At 35.0% G+C, this 21,020-nt stretch overlaps 1 protein-coding gene across 1 annotated transcript in view; it reads right to left on the reverse strand.

The window, feature by feature from the left end:
- LOC137408624 (armadillo repeat-containing protein 2-like) overlaps positions 1-21,020 on the reverse strand; it is a 45,029-nt gene that overhangs the window by 9,709 nt on the left and 14,300 nt on the right. The window contains exons 5-14 of the mRNA XM_068095215.1: positions 17,873-18,032; positions 17,091-17,228; positions 15,755-15,873; positions 14,195-14,297; positions 12,789-12,961; positions 11,353-11,549; positions 10,135-10,237; positions 7,039-7,179; positions 4,940-5,093; positions 2,022-2,144 (exon numbers count right to left, since the gene is read on the reverse strand). Coding sequence (XP_067951316.1) covers positions 2,022-2,144; positions 4,940-5,093; positions 7,039-7,179; positions 10,135-10,237; positions 11,353-11,549; positions 12,789-12,961; positions 14,195-14,297; positions 15,755-15,873; positions 17,091-17,228; positions 17,873-18,032 — 1,411 coding nt within the window. The remainder of the gene's footprint in view (positions 1-2,021; positions 2,145-4,939; positions 5,094-7,038; positions 7,180-10,134; positions 10,238-11,352; positions 11,550-12,788; positions 12,962-14,194; positions 14,298-15,754; positions 15,874-17,090; positions 17,229-17,872; positions 18,033-21,020) is intronic.

Genomic DNA, 21,020 nt, shown 5'->3' on the forward strand with positions numbered 1-21,020 from the left:
TACAGGATGAAAATATTCGTTGGTCATAAAAATTCGCGGTTTCGCGAATTGTTAAATTCAGTGAATAATTAGTTCTATTTTTAATCACAAGAGAGAATAACTACTGCATCAAATTGAAAACTAGTCGCTAGCCTAGTTTTTAATGTAAATACTAAACGTAATTGAGTTCCAAAACATTTTTAAGATCATTGCCTGAGCTTTGAGCTAACACCATGGGCAATACATCACATTTATTTACAAAATTATTTGAGGTTGTACAAGATATGCAGAATGGCGTCATCGCGAAAATAGCCGCGAGGCAGAAGTACTAAACGTAGCCGAGTTCCAAAACTTCTTTAAAATCATCGCCAGGCTTCAAGCTTTATTGCCATTGCGTCAAACTTTACAAAATTATTCAAGGATTTTACAAGTTATTCGGCATGGCTTCAGCATAGCAAAAAAGCTCTCCTAGTCTTTTTACATTAGAATCAACTCCATCAATCTCTAATACCGAAGTCAAGGACGATCATGATTCTGATCTGGACATAATGGTATGTATTTGATTTGTAGTGCAGATACGTTTTTCCATAATCAACTGCATTAGTTAATTCTTTTGTTTAAAAACTGATCGCTTTCATCAAATACTTCAGCTATTGTTTTTGTACTTCCTCAACACTCGTTAATATTTTTTCTTTTTTGTGTTTACTGCAGATTGAGAATGAAACAACCTACTCCGATTACGAAAACTAGAGACAAGTATTAATATTCATCAAGGCAGGAATATTGGCAGAGAGGCAACCAGTCAACCTAGACCCCTTCATCGACAACAACTCCTTGATATCGCTGTAGAAACATGATTAAATTATATATTTTATTTCATGTATAGATGTATTATAATTTATTACAAACTTGCGTGTACAAATAAAATATTTCAAATACAAATAAAATTTTACAAACGATGAATGGAGTAAATATAAACAGTTTAGTCCATATGGCGGTTGTCTAGCAATCAAATTAAACTGGTACTCTTGATAAGAGACTACTAGCGTGTAATGGTGCTTCCTGACTAGTTATTTTGGTAATAGCAGCTCTGTCGCTGTCACTGTCTTGGGTAGGTGTTGAAGGCGATTCTCTCGCTACTACATGGCTGGTAAGGAAGTTATCATCAGAACTCTCTTTGTGGCTTACTATTGCAAAGTTCTGCCGGTTGGCCAAAGATTTGTGCTCGTAAAGGCGTTTTTGTTCCTTATTTAAAAACAGATATATTCTTCTCGTAAGTAGCTGCGGCCACTTCAACCTCAATTTCCAGACCTCCCTGAATGATTGGTAATCTTCTAAGAATGACATCTACCACCCTTGCAATCATTGTTCTTCGGTGTATGATGAAAAATCTCTCTCTCACACTAAAACAAATAATAAAGCAGTAGGGATGGAAAAAAATAGTATTGCGTTTTACCGAAGAACCAAAGTAAAATTCAACTAATTTAGTAAATGTAAAAAACTCATTACTTACCACAAGTTGTTGGCTTATCAAAGGCATCCAAAGCGATGAATATTCGTGAAAACCCCTGAACGCAGCAAAAATTGTGTAACGTAGAATAGCATGATCGCCTGGCAGTCGTAAGCTAAATATAAACCAGAACACGCAGTGTGCGCATGCGTAGGAATAACTATTACTAGCCGCAATAGAGTTAACTTTTCCTAGAGAGTGGCAGTTTTCAGCCGCGAATAAATGTATCCGCGAATATGCATGAAAAGACAATTTTGGCAAAATATAACTCCGCGAATAAATTCATCCTGTACGGTATTAGTTATCAATTTAGGATGAAGATATTTGACAACCAAAATTAGCGAGAGCTATGGTTCACAGAGTTATCAAGTCTCTATACTTGTTAGGATTGCCTGCTGAGAGGCTAAGGCTAAGAAGAGATGTGATCATTCAAAAATTAGCAAGAATTGGTACCTTATACATTTTAGCCAATCAATGCCCAGATTCCAGCGACTTGACCAATCAGACAGGACATAATGATCATGTGACTTACATCTAGATGCTTCTATTTCTTTCTCCTCCATGACAGTAGCAGGAGAGTTGTAAAAACTCAAATTGTTCATCGCTACCATGGCCGTGAGCATGAGCTCCTCATGTTCTGTAATGTCCTTGACATCTACAGAACAGTTTACCATCACAATATCATACCAAACGTTTGAGACATTGTCACCCTGTCATCTCTTTACTGTAAGAGCAATACTCACTACTTTGAGAGAACATAACTCCAAAGAGTTGAGGTAGTAAGAACTCAAATTCCCTGACCGACATCAGACACACTACTAAAGTGCAACAGCATATTAAATAGCAGTTATTGGATCTCCGAAATCTAAATTGGAGTTATCAACACATGAATAGAGTGCGCCAAGCAGGCCATTTGTTCTTGTGACCTCTTTAAAGGTTGACTTGCAACAAAATTCACATTACAGTTATTTGATATTAAAAGATTCACCATGTCTTACTCTGTTGTGTTGTAGGTGCCAAATATGTGGGAATGTGATTAACAAGCTCTTAAAAGCTAAAAAACGAACAGTTAATCGTGGCCACACGAGATCGCCGTAGTTTGGATTCTCTTTCCAAAATGGCTCAAATGTGACGTAGCTGTGGGAGATGGTTTCTGTTTACACTTTCATGCAACCTTATTCGTCGAAATATTTTCACAAATATACTTTACGCATTCAATAAAACCATGTCTATTGTTCTTACGCGTCTGTTTTATCATCATTGTAATGCTGTCACTTTTAGCAGTGATATCTTATAACTTACTATAAAAATACATTTAATTCTTTAGCCTTACCTCAAAGAAGTACATATCATTGTCTGATAATCATGACGAGCCTGTTAGTCACCCGTGATAATCGAAAAGTGCTGCAAAAATTATTTGCAAAGTATTGGGTCACATGATCAGATTATGACTTGCTGATTAGACCAAACCGAAACAAAACTGTAACGTAGCGAGCATCTACATGTATATTTGATACGGGGTCCTCGGTAAAACCTGAAATGTTTGTCATAAACTAGTACTACGATAAGTTTATATAGAGCTTTTTATTGGCCTTTCTATTCACATGAGAACATCACATGACAAAACAATAAATAAATTTCATGACTATGTCAGAGAAATAAAGAGATTCCAATCTACGGCGGCTTTTCGTTTTTGAGCTTTTAAGAGCTTGTAAGCACATATCCACATGTTTGGCACCTACAACACAACAGAGTAAGACATGGTGAATCTTTTGATACCAAATAATTGTAATGTGAATTTTGTTGCAAGCCAACCTTTAAAATTACTCCGATTGCTCCGAAAACATAATGAATGTTTTAGTTGCATTATATCTCAGCATGTACCATCACAGACAAGTTTGAAACATATACAGTAAATATTTCCATAAGAATACATTGCAATTTGCTGAATTTGTTCCCCAGCCCAAACATCTACAACAACTCCTCAATAAAAACTACAAGTAATTAAACCTGACATAAACAACTATTTTCTCAGACTATGCAAAATTCTAAATGTAAAAACTAGATTCTAGATAAAAATAAATTAATGATGCTGTGCTAAGTAAAAAGGTTATGCGGAAGTGTATATTGTACCTTTACCTTAGTTACAGTTGTCAAGGTAGGGGTAGTATTTAAGTGAATTATATAGTCCGGGTTCTAACTTAAATCAGTTTTAAATATAATAAACTACATAAAGAATTTAATGGTAGTTGTGACAAACTCATCAAATAGTGTCAGTAGCTTCTTAATGAACACGGAGTGCTTTTTCTTCCCCTTTGATCTGCCTGGTACTTTCCAAGCAGCCTTTGTAATCTTATGGAAATGTGGAGATGAAATGTAAACTATGCTAGCTATACCTAACTGAGAAGTTTAGAAGTTTTACAATCAGTCTAGCAAGTGGTACAGTAACACCTCAAGTGCTGATATAATCAGTCTAGTAAGTGGTACAGTAACACCTCAAATGCTGATAGCCAGTGCAGTGCTCTATTCACTATAACCTGATACAATCTTTGGTAATCAAACAGTAACGCATGAATATGCCAAAAAGGTTTTGGCCCCATCATCACAATTAGGTGTGATATCACCATATGGTGTTTACACCATAGAGTTATCTCCCCCTAAAGTTATCTCCCCCTATCTCATAAGTTAACAATGCATTCCAGGAGTAATTGTTCAACAATCTAACAAGATAGCTTCTTTATTACTGTTACTGTAGACTCATAGAAATGAAGGATTCTCTCATCAAGTTGAGATTCTAATAATTTAATTATGCTCTATTATAGTACCTTGTTATGACACCATTCTAACAATTCTAAGCGATTCTCAGCTCAATACCAGTTCAAATTGATGTTTTTTTTACGATTTTTAATAAAGGGCTTCAAATTGTACACAAACAAAAATTTGGAATTTCTCATTTTGAGATAATACAAAAAATTGAAAACTAAATTTTTTACTTTTCATGATATAGGCTTATATGAACTGGCAGAGGCAGCGACACGAATGTACAGTCAGCAGGACTTGAGTGTACCCTCATGTAAAAGGCAGACAAAGAGAAGCAAATCTAAATTTAGTTTAAGTAACTTAGAAAATGAAAACGTTCCTTGATGTAAAATCTAGTCCTTCACAATAACAAGCGGTTCCAGATTTAAGTTTAATAAAAACAAATTCAACTTTCAATTTTCATCCAAGCTCAAATGATAAAAACCCTCCAATCAGAGGTCAATAATCTCGATCATTTGACCGGGATGAGAGGATAACTCCAACATATGAGTATATACATGAAACATTAGAGTTACTTTACTACTTGACTAAACGTTACATTTAACAATTGCAAGAGCCTGTTTCCAACACTTTCTTATCAGCAATGAAGCCATAGTTCGAGCTAGTAAAGGCAGCAGTATAATGGCTCACCAAGAATATGCAGAAGATACTCCACACACCGCCTGTCATCTGCCAGCATAGTGCCAACATGCTCACTTATAGAGAGATTTGCTATCACCCTGATGAGCCTCGTCAGAACATCATTTAATGACTTCCTGCTCCCTGAACCGACCTCGCTAGTGTCCTGTATATCAGATAATATTTATGACAAAGTAAGCAATAGATTCTATTGAATAGGTAGAGTATTTTAGCCCCATTGAAAGAGTTGAAATTTGGCAGCGTTTGGAAAGATTGGCACTTACCGACTCCAAAATAATCATTTCAGAGTTTCGTGCAACATGTTCGTAGATACGTCCATTTAGATGAAGCAAATTCAAATTTTAAACTTTCATGATGGCTACGACCACTCTAAGGTATACCAGCAAAGTACAGATTTTGGGAAAATGTAGAGAGAGACATCCTAATTCCTATCCGGTATGTATTCCTTATAAAAACACTTTTAACCAATTAGCTATAGGCAGTAGTGAAGATCAGTGAGCAATGCAGACTATTACTACTAGTGCTCTGCAACAAAGAGAGCTTACGGAAACGTAATACAATGGAACCTCGGTTCTCAAACCGTTCCAGAAGGTTGTTCAAAAACCAAGTTGTTCGAGATCCGAAACAATTATTCCCATTAGAATTAATGTATGTGAATTTTAGTCCGTTCCAAGCCAAGATAACAACTTTAGTAAAGTATTTTTTTAACATTTTACACCATACACTGTACTGTATACTGCATACTATAAAAAAATATAGATCGTGTTTATTTTTAATAAAAGGTTTTCCATCTATGATGATGAAAACAAAAAACAAAAAGTAAAAATTTTGTATGTTTTGCTCTAAAACATCGAAAACAATCTACAATAAGATACAATATCAAAAATTGCAGAAATTGATAACGAAACAGCGAAAAATACAACAGATCAGTTACATCAAAAATCATTTGAAAAAAGAAATATAAACAGCAATAATATGTTTACTTCACATCTTTAAAGGAGAATCCTCCTCCAAAACAATTTAGGAGAACTCGACTGGAGGAGTTGCCTCTCTAGCAAATCTGTTCGGTAGAGGAACGTCGTCCCAGATGATTCCTTCCCTTTTGTAAAGAATTTATGAGGCACAATTTGCTTCTCCCTCTGTTAACGAATGTTTCCATGCTGTTTCCGGAGCTGCTCTGAATGTTTAATTCTAATGCGCATGTTCTGGTTTGATCGAGAACCAAATTTATGTTCGAGATCCGAAACGAACAAATCTCAATTTTTTTGGTCGAGAACCCAAGCGTTCGAGAACCGAGGTTCCACTGTGTAACAGGTTTTACATTCAACAGCATCTGCTGTGTAGTACCTTGTCTTTAGCTCCATGACCTTGAGAAGGTGAGTTATCAACTATCCTACTATAAACCTTTAATTTTGTTACAATAAACAGCCATCAGCCCTAAAAGAGTTAAACAAAATGGCAAACATTTTTCTTTAAAATTGGAAGCAAATTTTGCTTAATTTTATAACATTTTTCATGTTACGAATTTATAGCGATTTCAAACAATTACAAATTTGATGCCGTACTTATAACTAGCTTTTGGAAATACAGCTAGCTAAGCAAGCAATGGGTTCATAACAACAAAAACATGTGCCTAGAGGAATTTTAGAAATTTGAGAAGTACAACATGTATTATTTACTACATTGCTCTGTTGCTCAGGTAAAAATAACAGTAATTCAATAAGATTATAATTCATTAGATATTTATATCTGATGGGTAGAAAAACTCCATTTATTATATTTGTTAGCGTGTTAGATTAAAAAAGTATATCTTCTTAAAAAAGTATTTTCTATAGTATGATCATTAGTCCAAAAAATGTTCAAAGATTTGTGCATACAGCTCATCATGAAATGCAAGTAAATTTTCGGTTAACGATTAACTTTTTGGTGCAAAACATTTCTTTTTGTCTAAACCAATTGCACAACGAGAGCTTTAAATTGTGGTGGCTGTCCAGGGAATCCAATAAAACAATAGCAAGGTGTAACGAAGTCTACATGTGAACTGGTGGCTGCTTGCGGTACAAAACAGCGCCTTAACTGATGACACTGACCTTGAGGCTCAGCTGCATGTAGTGCTCAAACACATTCATCAGAGTTAGTATAGAATCCTTCTCATTGAAGAGAGCTAGTCTGCACTCCTCATCCTGGTCAGCAAGATTTCCGAGCACAAAGGCTATCCTCAGCACCAAATCCTAAAGCCACAAACAAAACAAGTTAGAATGGTCTTTAGAGCAGAGAAACGTTGATTAAAATACGACATATTGATGAATGAAAAACCACCGTCGGAATTGGTTTATACGAGCCAATTCGTGGCACTGATGGCATCAACACATGTCTGACATCTGCGCTCATTGAATAATGCTGTTAGTGACGAACACATCTTTTGTGCTTTTTGGAAAGTTATCAATAGGGTGAAAAGAGTTGAAAAGGCATGAAAAAAGTAACTTTATTGGCAAATATAAGACTAGGACAGACATTCCTTAATTACTGTCAAACTTTGATATGGGAAGCACAAAAAATGCAGATTCATTTAATGAACCAACAAGTTACTACTTATAATATGGACTCCTTCGAGATTTAACTGTTGAAAAACCATCTCCAGCGCAGTTATAACAGTAAAGCCTTTCCTTAGAGGTTAACTTGCAATAAAATTCACACTACAGTTATTTGGTATCAAAAGATTCACCATGTCTTACTCTGTTGTGTTGTAGGTGCCAAATATGTGGAAATGTGATTACAAGCTCTTAAAATCTCAAAAACGAAAGCCGCCGTAGATTGGAATCTCTTTATTTGTCACGTGATGTTCTCACGTGAATTGAAAGGCCAATAAAAAGTTCAATATAAAACTTATCGTAGCACTAGTTTATGACAAACACTTCGGGTTTTACCGAAGACCCCGTATCAAATATAGATGCTCGCTACTTTACAGTTTTGTTTCAGTTTGGTCTAATCGGTGAGTCGTAATCTGATCATGTGACCCTATACTTCGCAAATAAATTCTGCAGCACTCTTCGATTATCACAAGTGACCAACAGGCTCGTCATGATTATCAGACAATGATATATACTCCTTCAAACTAACGCTAAAAAATTAAACGAATTTTTACGGTAAGTTATAGGATATCACTGCTAAAAGTGACAGCATTACGATGACGATAAAACAGACGCGTAAGATCAATAGACATGGTTTTATTGAATGCGTGAAGTATATTTGTGAAAATATTTCGACGAATAAGGTTGCATGAAAGTGTAAACAGAAACTATCTCTCACAACTATGTCACATTTGAGCCGTTTTGGAAAGAGAATCCAAACTACAGCGGTCTTGTGTGGCTGCGATTTTCTGTTCGTTTTTGAGCTTTTAAGAGCTTGTAATCACCTTTCCACATATTTTGCACCTACAACACAACAGAGTAAGACATGGTGAATCTTCTCATATCAAATAACTGTAATGTGAATTTTGTTGCAAGTCAACCTTTAAGATCACCTCAACTTGTGGTTTTTTTAAAAGACCATTTAAAATTCGAGCAAATATTTAATGCTGCACTTGAAGTAATATCCAAAATGTGACATACAAAGTTTTTTTAAGCATTGCAGTATCGCAGTGAATGTGAAGAACCTATTAAAATTAAAAACGAAGCACAAAAAGACACAAATAATAGAAAATACTTAAAGCTAAAATGGTTTAACATAACCTAGTTTTAGTTGGGGCATGTTTACCTCCCTTCTGAACCTACGCATCACACAGTCTACATTTCCTTTTAGTGTCTCTATGGCAAAGAAATAATAAAAACTCCTTTTTACTGATATTTATTTTGTTAATTTAGATTTTTACGTAAAATGTAATCTTTCACATGCAGGGGGTCTTCAATTACATCGTTGATCTGTTTCTAAGACGTGGTGTAACTCAAATTTCAGTGTATGTCAGAACAACCTTAACGAATTACTCTATACTCCTGGTATTATCTAGTTTCATCTCTATGGTAATGGCCTTTCTTTTCTCTGATACCATTAAAAATATCTGCATTGTGCTTTAACATCAAAATGAAGGACAAAAAAAAAGAACAACCTCAAACAGGCGACGGAATGAGAACCGGTAAACACAACCAAAATAGTGTAACACTAAAACTGAGTGACACACTGACGCTGTCCTCTTCCACCACAAGCACAACCAAGCGTATTTATTTCCCGCACCCTGGATATTAGTTCCCACCTGTCATAAAATGCACAGAACAAAACCATGTTAAATATTAATTAACATACTTTTGTTTTGAACGCGCCACGAGAAAATGATATTTTCTTGGGGCGCATTCGTAACCTCGAAACAACGTAAGTCGAAATCGTTGTAGCCCGAAGACGACTGTAGTTTTATATGATGCATTTGACTTAATTCTATGTAAATTTATTAAAGAGGTATCATAAGTCTTTAGAAAATACCACCAATTATAGGAATATATAGTGCATTCTCATAAGAATGTTTTTTTCAAACAGATGACAAATTGCACCTATGAAACCGATCCCAGAGGAAATGAACTTCATATGCTGCGGTTTGACTGTACTTAGACTCGCAAGATGCCACACATAGACGTCCGTACATTTAGACAATAGAAACTGCAGTTTGACAAGTCAAATCTTTAAATATATTAAAATCACACAGCTCATATCATAAAAAAATGTGACCAGCATGGAAATTGAACCTGCACCTCTCACCTCTTGACTAGCTGGGCTACAAAAACATTATCAATTGTAACTGAATAAACTAGGTTTAGTCAATTGAAGAATTCACATTGAGGCTCCTTAGTGATATACAATATAGCAACTTTTATGGTGTGATTTAGAGACACCTCTCCTATATTAGAAAAAGTCCAGGCACACATATAGCCAATCAAGCAAACATTATAAACAAAGAGCAAACAATTCCAATGTACAGATCATTTGGCACAACATGAAATACTGATACAAAAATTTTTTTTTATGTCGTTTTCTTCCCGATATAAAATCCTTTTTGTAGTCAGATGCATTTCCTATCACTAATGACTGAAAGCAAGTTAGTATCTCAGTACAGATGAAATCATAACTCAACGTCAGCTATAAAGACACTCCACCGTGTCATACTAGCAGCTATGAACATGCATGACAATGATACACACCTTCTTATGTGTGTAGATAGTAAGGAGCTTGAGAAGTGATCTGTAGCAGGAAGGGTGTTTACTGAGAGCCGTACAGCAAAGGGGCGTGTGATCTGTCAACTTCCTGCAACCAAGGGAACATAGGAAGATAATTGATACATGCCATCTAGAATCTATAGCATACAAAAGCTTTAACACAAAACTGCCCAGTTTGCTGCCCCTTGGAAAAAGATTCAATGTTTGCGGGCTATGAGAATGACGCCTACCCTACCGGGAGACAAATAGCTTCCTATGTCGTAATGATGGCTTAAGGATAAACCGCCCACATCATGAAGAGATGAGCAGTCTCCTACGTACAAACGATGGCTTTAGTAAAAATACCCACCATATTAGAAATAAAGTGTCTCCCATGTAGTAATGATGGCTTTAGTAAAATGACCACCATATTAAAAGACAAGTTGTCTCCTACGTAGTAATGATGGTTTAGGAAAAATGACCACCATATCCAGAGACAAGTTGTCTCCTTCGTAGTAGTGATGACTTTAGGAGAAACATCCGTCATACCAGAAGCCAAGTTGTCTCCTATGTAGTAATGATGACTTTATTAACAAGGCCCACCATACTAGAAGACAATTTGTCCCCTACATAGTGATGATGGCTTTAGTAAAAATGCCCACAATATTAGAAGTTGTCTCCAATGCAGTGATGATGACTCCCACAATAATGAAATAACTCTACAATTAGTTGACTATAACTAGTCAGTAGGACTGCTATTATAGTACTAACCTCATCAAAAGTATTCCATTAGCTAGACTTCTGTTTTACAAGCATGTCAATACAACAACATTGAAAATCCTCTCTAAGATCAACTATCTATTGTGTTTAGAGAAAAGGCAACATTATTCAATTATACCCTTGCAACTGATTTGATTCATCGCTTGTCTAGTTTAAGCAACTAATACAAGTATAGGACAAGAAATTTTTGCAATCATCAATCCTCTCATCAGCTGGCCTGAACAAAATAACTTCGACATGCCTGCTACTCAAATAGGTAGAACTAAAGTGATGAAATTCAGCAACAGCAATTGTCTGCTCGTGCTTAGAAAATTTGTTGCACGTGTCTTGCAAAATCTCGGCTAAATTCAACCCTAGAGTGCTACATATATAATACAAATGAGAATTAAGTTACCAACCCTAGGGTGCTATGTATATAATACATATGATAATAGAGTTACCAACCCTAGAGTGCTGCATATATTCAGCATGAGCTCGTAATCGGAGGAGCACGCAACGCTTGTAACACAAAGCTCATCTATGATGGAATGAGAGACAAACTGACTAACAAAGACTGTCTGAGAAGCGAACTTCCTCAGCGCTGATGTCAGCTGGTTCAACACTTGCGTTAGCTTCTCATCGCCGTTGCTTGAGTCAAGTACCTGAAGAAAAGACTAGATCATTCTAGAACAGTGATTCTTAACATGGGTTCGAACTAGCCCTTTGGGTTTGATGAGTGAGTCTCAGAGATTCAGTGGAGGTCTCTCATAGGCAACAGCAAAAGTCACACTGATTTGCAAGGTCATTTCTTTATGAAAAGATATGTAATTTGTTTCCAAGTTCATGCATTGTATTGGCTTGTTCTTTGAACACAGGGATGTTAATACACAGTTCACTTTGAGCACCAGTAAAACATATACCTGTCTCGAATTAGAAAAAGAATCATATTTTACTTTTTAATATATAGAAGGGTTTGGTGAAAGCGCATATGAAACTAGTGGGGGTTCAGTATGTCCAACAAGGTTAAGAACCACTGATCCAGAGGAATACGTGCAGTGAAATCTCTACTTAGGATCAACTCTAGATATACAAAGAAAATGTTGAAATAAACTAACTTTGTAATGAAATGAATGTAGAGGTTTGATTCTACATTGAAATATGGTAAGTAAACTTGGGCACACAGTCCTATTAGCCAGAAACAATGAATCGTACATCAAAGCCTTCCAATAGGCGCATGACTAACAAACATAACTGCATTTCCAGTCTAATGCTCACTAATAATTAAGAAACTATCACATTACGGCACAAAACTAGTGACATCAATATATATATATATATATACGCAAATATTTTCTGAATAGAGCTGCACTTAATATGAATAGGTCTAATAAACATGACAGCATTTATGGGGTACATAGGAACGTGATTGTTGGGCACATCAAGTCTACTCAGAGCTATTACCAATTCAAATCTATAGTAAATAGCAACTCACACCCATAACGACTAGTGAATCACACCCATAACTAATAACTCACATCCATAAAAATTAGTGACTCACACCCAAAACAACTACCGACTCACACCCAAAACAACTACCAACTCACACCCAAAACAACTACCAACTCACACCCAGAACAACTACCGACTCACACCCAAAACAGCTACCGACTCACACCCAAAACAACTACCAACTCTCCCCCTTAACAACTAGTGGCTCACATCCATAGCAATTGGCGAATCACAAGCAACTATCATTCAGTAATTTCTTTATTGCACCCAGCACAGCAACGAGAAGTTAGGGTTCGCAAGAGGAAATAAAAGCTATGCTTAAAAACACTAGAGCGTGTAATGAGCTACCTAGACTGAGGAACTTCCTTTGTTGAGTGTTTATCCCCACTTACTAGTTTGTTCACTTTGGCTAGGATGGTTGCCAGGGTATACAAAGTGTATTTTCTGGATAGAGTCTCGGAAAGACTCGGATTTCCTGCAAGATTCTTTATGACCCCGCAGCAGTAGAGGAGAGCTTCACGGTTATGTTCATACTCTATGCTTGTCATTGTATCATACAAGAGCTCTGTAAAGTTCAGTAAATATAGAGATAACATATGGCAAATGTTTGACGGTTTATTTTGTAATGAAATTGGTGAAATTTATCGCGAAATTAAAAACAATTGCCTAATATTAAGTTGTGACATGCACACAAATTTAATGGTCTAATATGAGAAGCACTTATGTCTCTAGATTCTTTATCATATCCGGTATAAAAAGTAAGCACATTTGTATGTTTGTCCTTATAGTTGCGTACCTACTAATAAAAAATGAGCAGAGACTTGCAACTTGAACCAAAAACATTGAGTCATGGAAAAAGTTTCACAAAATGCATTGTACTTGTATATTTGATTTGACATACAAATAAAATACCAGAATAGATTAACTTTGTAAGTAGAGGTTTGGCTGTAACTGCACCTACACAGATTCCTTCAGGATTGGCATGGGTCACATGAAGTTAGCGAGTTTGACCAACATAAACATTCATAGTTTTATCATATGACAGGCGTATGGCTAGTATGCCTATGTCCACAGGTTTCCGGTCAATTTTGCTTTGAAAGGCGCTCATCGTGAACTGAGACTCGCCTGTTGTTGTACTTTACCATTCTAGCATGATTCCAGGGAACAGTCCTTGACATTCATAATAAGCACTACACGCTATGGTTAGATGATAAGAGACTATTCATGAGCAGCAAAGTAGTTTTAAAACAACCGCCACAAGAATAGTTTACATATATATAAGCTGTAAATTATGTCTCGCATCATCAGTAGTGACGGTAACAGCTTGGTTGAGGCAAAGCTATATAGCGACCTATCGACTAACAGTAGGTTATAATTATTTTTCAACGATTGCACATTTCTTCTTGATTATTCGCACAACCCTGTTAACTTGCAAATATTTTGATTCATAGCAAATTGCCAAAAAGACGATAGTCCATATGGTGATTTTTTATTTCCATTGGCCCACACCATAGCCACACTTATTGCGCATGATGTACCACCAGTGTACAGATGCGTTTTTGCAACACAAATTGTATCGCCAGATCACCTACAGTCAATCTACCCTTAAAGGACACATGAGTAATTTTATATTTAACCAAACTTACTGCATACATAAGTAAACAACTGCACCGTTTAATCACAATGTCTTACGTATCGCCTCAAACCACAATATAACAAGGAACTGGTCATGCCTAATCCTAAACATACAAGGGAATGATCATATCTAATCCTAAACATACAGGGGACTGATACTCACCCAAAACATTTGTTGATATAAAGAGCTGATCATTGTTTCCCTGTTTACTGACTTTGAATATTATTTTACAGACAGCTGTCAGATGCTTTCCACTGACTCGTACCTGTACAGCATGAGTGAATGTCAACATTTACTCACAACGTACATTATGTGTAAAAACTACTAGCAAAACAAATGAAAAACATTTTTTGCAAAGTCTCATTCGCTGGAATAGAAAACTCGTTAGATAAAGCAAGAAATAATTATCTAAACATTAGACTTATGAACTAACTATGTTGAATGTTAGAACATATTGAATATAATATAATGCTTGAATAGTGATGCTCATGTATGCATCTAGTACATATATAGTACTTCATTCACCTACTACCATATATAGATGAGGGTCAAGTTAGTTTGTCAATCCCAAATCAGTATTCACTTAAAAACACTTCATAAAAATTTCTGAGCTTGGTAACTTTCTGAAGTTACCTTGGTAACTTTCTGAAGTTACCAACTTATGAGTGTAGATCTATGTCTGCTTGAAACAAATTTGTATTGAATTGACTAACAGCTAAGGACTCTTCATATTTTACTATAATTCACTCTGCACTAATTCATATAGCGTATTGAGTGCTTTTTCTTTATTAGTCTATATGAAACTAGCGTTATTAATGATATATAAGATAAATATATATTAAATAAATACATATACAGCATTTATGATATATATATTTGCAGCCATTATACATAGATATATATATATATATATACATATAATGGCTCAAATAACATTAAAAAAACTAGATCTGTGTTCTATAACATCATTAATTTTCTCTCAATATGCTTTGTTGGTAGGTGAAATTTAGAGCTGAAGATTTTTTGTATTTGAAAGCTCAGAAAATTGTAACATTTAATAATTATATATATATATATATTTATATATATATATACATGTATGTATATAGATATCTACATATATATATAGATATCTACATATATATATATCTACATGTATATCTATATATAATTTAATCCTTACTGTAATATATATATATATATCAAGTACTAAATGTTACAATTTGCTGAGATTTCGAATACAGAACATCTTCAGCTCTAAACTTTGCCTACCAGCAATCTTACCTATACATATACTGTATATATACTGTACACATATACTGTATATATATACTGTACATAGATACTGTATATATATACTGTACACAAATACTGTATATATATACTGTACACAGATACTGTATATATATACTGTATATATACTGTACACATATACTGTATATATAGTGTATATATAATGTAAACATATAATGTATATATAGTGGCTAAATACTGTACACATATACTGTATATTTAGTGTATATATACTGTACACATTAACTGTACACATATACAGTATATATAGTGTATATATACTGTACATTGTTTGTTGAACTCTCTCATTGTTGTTGTACTTATTGAATCTAATAATTCAGTAATTTATTTAATAGTTCACTGGCAGCCATTCTATCAGCCAACTCGTAGTCAAATAAGTTGATAAAGAAGTAGAAGAGTGTAACGTACAGCGAGTGCAAGAGATGCAAGTGAGAGCAGCACCCGGGCATTAGATCTTTCTCGCAGTAAACCAACAACAGCCTTGAGAATATGGCTGCGTTTAGTAGATGCACATCCAAGGAGGTGAGCTGAAATATACACCGTAGAGTCACTCAGCCATTTGATACATCCTAGTCATATAACCGTAGACTGAGTTTAACATTTAAACCGTCTGCAGATAGGCCGCAGGCCGAGACAAACAAAAAGATTGTTCAACTATTCAATAAAGAGCATTAGGAAAAAAGACAACCTCGAACGAAATCGAACCCGAGGCATCAGATTCATAGGCAATAACGTAGCCATTATTTGACTCGGTCACCTTACAACTGCATTAAACCTACAACTGCATTAAATCGTGAGTTTATGAGCAGCGAGAAAATGTTGCCATATGAAAAAGCTTTGCCGAGCAGGGCTCAGCAACGTGTTCTCATATGGCCAAGAGCCTCATGACGGGGCTTTAATAGGCTTCGTACAAATCATTTCTGATTAGTGAATAGTTAATACGTAAATTAACCTATCGTATCTGTACTTAAACGAAAGAAAACAATTGTTTGCATGCAATAAAAAACATGGTAACAACTCATCCTGAGTGTAGTTTTGCTTTGCCAATAAAAAACATGATAACAACTCATCTTGAGTGTTGTTTCGCTTTGCATGCAAAAACCTAATTTTTTATAGCAATTCATTGTTAGCGATGACCAGTCGTGCTCGATGCAATATGGCTACACTATTTTACTAATTTTAGATCTGTGGACTTTGGGTGATTTTAAATGAACAAAACTAATACTGATAATTATTATTCATATTTTATTAGTAACAATCATGCCGTAAACTGTAATAATATTGATAAATCGTCCGACTTAGCAAGCTCACGGTTTTTTCGAAAATGGCTGAAAAAGTGTCCATTCTCATTCTGCAACACATTTGTGGTACTTTTCACGGCATCAACTGATGTAAAATTTTATGATGATTAAATTGGTATCAAAATATTTTTATAAACCAAGTGGTTCAAAAGTTATGACGGTTTATATGTGACCTTATCAAATATTAGGTTTTTGCCAAATATGTAACTAAGTGCTGATAAAGAAATTAATTTGGTAGAGTTAATTATGCACATACTGACTATATATAAAAGCTTCCTGCAAGAAATATCGATGGATAACTTTATGAATTGTACAACAAGTTTCACAAAAGATGTATCCATATAATATAGGATATATCTATTGATAACAATAGATATATAAAGTAGGATATATCTATTAATAGCAATAGATATATAGTATTGATAGCAAATTTAGAAACCGACCTGAATCCAGTTTCTCATAGATTTTACTGCAGGTAGAACAAATTACTGCCTCAGTGACATCTGGTGTCTTCAGTATGTCCACGAGAGACTGAACATCTGAATCAATGTGATCAACACCTTTCAGCTTGCTTCTCTCTCCTGTTAGTACAGAGGCTAGATTAGCATCTGCTACCGAAAATGGGCCACATATTTACATCAGCAATACCAAGTATAATCTAGGTTATAAAAATCGATCCACAAATGTGAGTAAAATGTATCAGACGAATTATATCAAAAAACAACTACAAAATAATATATAAAAATATACCGGTAATTTAAGAAAAGATCAACGCTTGCTATATAACTTTTTATATGCCTGAAAGCATTTTATGTGCCTTATAGCATCACATTAGCAGGTAGTCCTAAAAATGCCAAGGTCATCCAAGCATCTACATGTACATATGTAGTTAATTTGTCCAGCAATTTTCTTCATATGTTCATATAGCTAAAATTTAAATTTGCTTTTTCATTGTTTTGACAACTGCTAACGTTTTACTTTTAATTTATCAATGACCTTTTTACTTTTGAAACTGCAACATGTCGCAAAACTTCAAAGATCGATCATGTATGTTAAAAATGACCTTGAAAAAGATTTAAATATTTGCTCAAGTTTTACATCCTAGGTTGAAAGATTCGGACATCGCGAAGGTCGGAAGTTTTGACAGTAACACTTTCCAGCAAACTTTTAGCCTTATATTTGACCAGGTTTTAAAGAAAAGATGGTTGGAATAAATGATCATTACCAGCACTGGTGATTTCTCTTGACTGGGAAACTTGACCATCTCCTTCCCCTCGTTCTTCCAATGGACCAGAAGAGTCGCGTCTGACCAAGCCTGACACCTGCGAACAGTGGGTAGATGTCCGCTCCTTTGGTCCGCTATGCACCCTCCTACCTCCTACCATCTGTCAAAAGATGGTTGCTTGCATTACACAATAATGTATGCTAATTGCTCTCGGCAATATAAATCATTCAAGTTATTTAAGCTTGGAAAATTGTATTTTTGATGCTACAGCGAGCCTTGAGCTCACAATAGGGTCTCTTACAACGCATTCATGTGATTAAAAAACTTTCGCCCTGTTGAGAGAATCGAGTTCAGCCTGATGAGACGATATGATACATATTGAAAACTGACAGCAGCTGAAAGCTAAGTACATACTATTCTTTACACTAATTATAGTTTTAGCTCTACCTTCAGTGTTGAGCACTCTGTAATAGCTTAATATAAGAAATTATCCTTCAGATTATTATTTTCAAATAATATATTTTATGCAATATCTATATTATATAATATATATGTAGTACATTGTACGATAATGGATATACAAAAACAATTTTTTATGTATATTTATATATTATTGTTAGAAACATTAGTTTCATAAAGAATAATAAAGAGCACTTAATTCTCCATGTGCCGAGTGAAGTATGCTATAACTAGATGAAAGCCCTGCGCTGCAGGGGTAATAAAAACAGCTTATAAACATTACATTACCTTACCTACTACATTACCCGCAAGCTATTTTTATTACCCATGCAACGCTGGGCATTCTCCTCGTGAGGAAAGCTGGTAATCATTACGTGTGATGCAATGTCTTTATGCGTATTTTAGCGGATATAATGAATATCTACACCATTACTGATAGCAATGCTCAGTTGAACACATAGTCCTCTGCAAAGCAGGTTTTTCGTCACTAAAACACTATCGCCATAACTGGACAGACGGACACGGAGATTAATAGATATAATATAAAAAGCACTTGGCGGTTAGTCAATCCCTGAAAGTTCGTTTAAAGTAGATATAGATCTGCTCTCATCAGGCATATATACACACATACACACACATATGTACATGGAGTTCATTAGAATGAATTTTAGTTAATACAAATATATTAAGATCTGTGTCAACAATAACAGTTTAAAAAAAATTACAACAACATCTTTGATGTATAGAATAAAGGCTACTGCTTAAAAAAGGAAACTGCTAGGCATAGAGTAGAGCATAATACGCGATTAAATGTAAAGAAAATGGTATAACCAAATAGGCTGACATTTGTAATATGCAGCTTATGAGAACCTCTACTACCTTTTTAATTTAGCACCTCAAGTCGACGAGGAAAATTAGGCAGTTTTCAACTTATGAGCTTTGAGACCTTTTGCTCAGCCACGTAGTCCTACCGGTCAAAATTCAAAGTTATTCACAACACTCTGAATGAAATAATAAAGCAAAAACTCATGGTAACTCTACGATAATGTGTTTGAGTAATTGCAAATTTAAATGATACATCTATGTCTAATAAACAGACAACCGCCAGGAATTCGTTTGGAGAGAAAAATACCTAATGCAAATATAAGCTCTGAAAGTACATCTCAGCAACTCATGTGTATCAAAAAGTATTGCCTTTTATACTGATAAAGAAACTGCCGCTAAAGCTGTCACTGGTACGAGTGAATGACCTCAAAAGTATAGGCCCTAGATAAATGAAAAACCCCGGCAGAATGAATGAGTGGGATGAAACATGCGACTAAAAAGAATACGATAAAGGGAAGAGATGAACAGAAAAGGTTAAAAAAAGAGTTAGTCCCCTCGACTAAACAAATGACATACCTCTATGTATATGTATCTGTATATGTATGTGGGTGTCACATAGCTAAAGGATTACAGCCATGCTAAAGGATTAGAGTCATGCTAAAGGATTGGCATTTCCCAAACTGAAATAATACCCTTATACAAGGTGGGTACTATCTTATTTTGGTGAGTGTTCTTGAGTGATCTTATTTTGGTAACTTTGCTATCTCTGGGTTACAATAAAAAACATCATCTCACCAACTGTATCTCACTCACTCACACAAAACAACACCTAACCAACTGTATCTTACTGGCACACACAAAACATCACTTTATATGTGTATATTTATGTATGCGTAACTAGTGTTGGAATAGGTTAACTGTACTTATCACATTCAGTTTGATGTTCTTTTCTTGATGTTTCCTTCTGGAGTCACTACAGTTCTGTTTCATACTTTTGCACTTTTCAGGGTAAATATGCAAAAGCACGAAACAGAACTGTGGTGAACACAGAAAAAACATCAAGCTAAAAAACAGTAAGTACTGTGAATCTATTCCCACACGCTAGTTATTTATACATATATATAACAAATATTACATATATATACATGTATATCACTAAATCTGTATTTGAACGCCATGGTGCTCTATATTTCAACCACTCCCTTAGAGTGGTGTGTTGTTGACGGTGACGTTTAAATAAAGGGTGGCGGTGCATTTTTCGACAAGCTTATCAGAATTATGGAAAGATAAATTTAACCCTTTTATGGGTGAAGCGATGCTAATGTTGCCTATTCTTTGCACTCTCCTTTGGGCAGATTGACATTAATGCCATTGGCCTCAGCATTTTTACTAAACCGTTTCTCATATATGTCAAAATATCAGACCGAGTTAAACAAGGAACTACTTTGATTATAAAATATTAGCGGGCTACAAATACTAATTATTTTGATGGTACTGCTTTCAAAGTTTAAAAAAACTGTTAAAATTTGGAGTTAGAAAATGGACATAACGTTTGTAAATTTTAAAGGTGTTTTTAACGTTTTAAAGTTACAATACGCCATCGGAATGGCTGCTATTACATCATAAGGTGTTCTTGAAGAGTATTCTCATCAATCATCAAAATTCTAAAAGTAAGATTGTAAAGCACATTATGGACGAATCTGAAAACACTTAATAGGATTTAAACCTTAGTGACTTCAAATGAGAGGGTAATTCTGATGATTGTAACGATTGATCTTCTCGGGGACACTGTCACTAAAACCATGGGAACTACTACAGCAACAATGAAAGAATTTATTATTATTGATGTAATCGAGTCATTATT

Source organism: Watersipora subatra, chromosome 11, assembly GCF_963576615.1.
Source record: "Watersipora subatra chromosome 11, tzWatSuba1.1, whole genome shotgun sequence".
NCBI lineage: Eukaryota > Metazoa > Bryozoa > Gymnolaemata > Cheilostomatida > Watersiporidae > Watersipora > Watersipora subatra.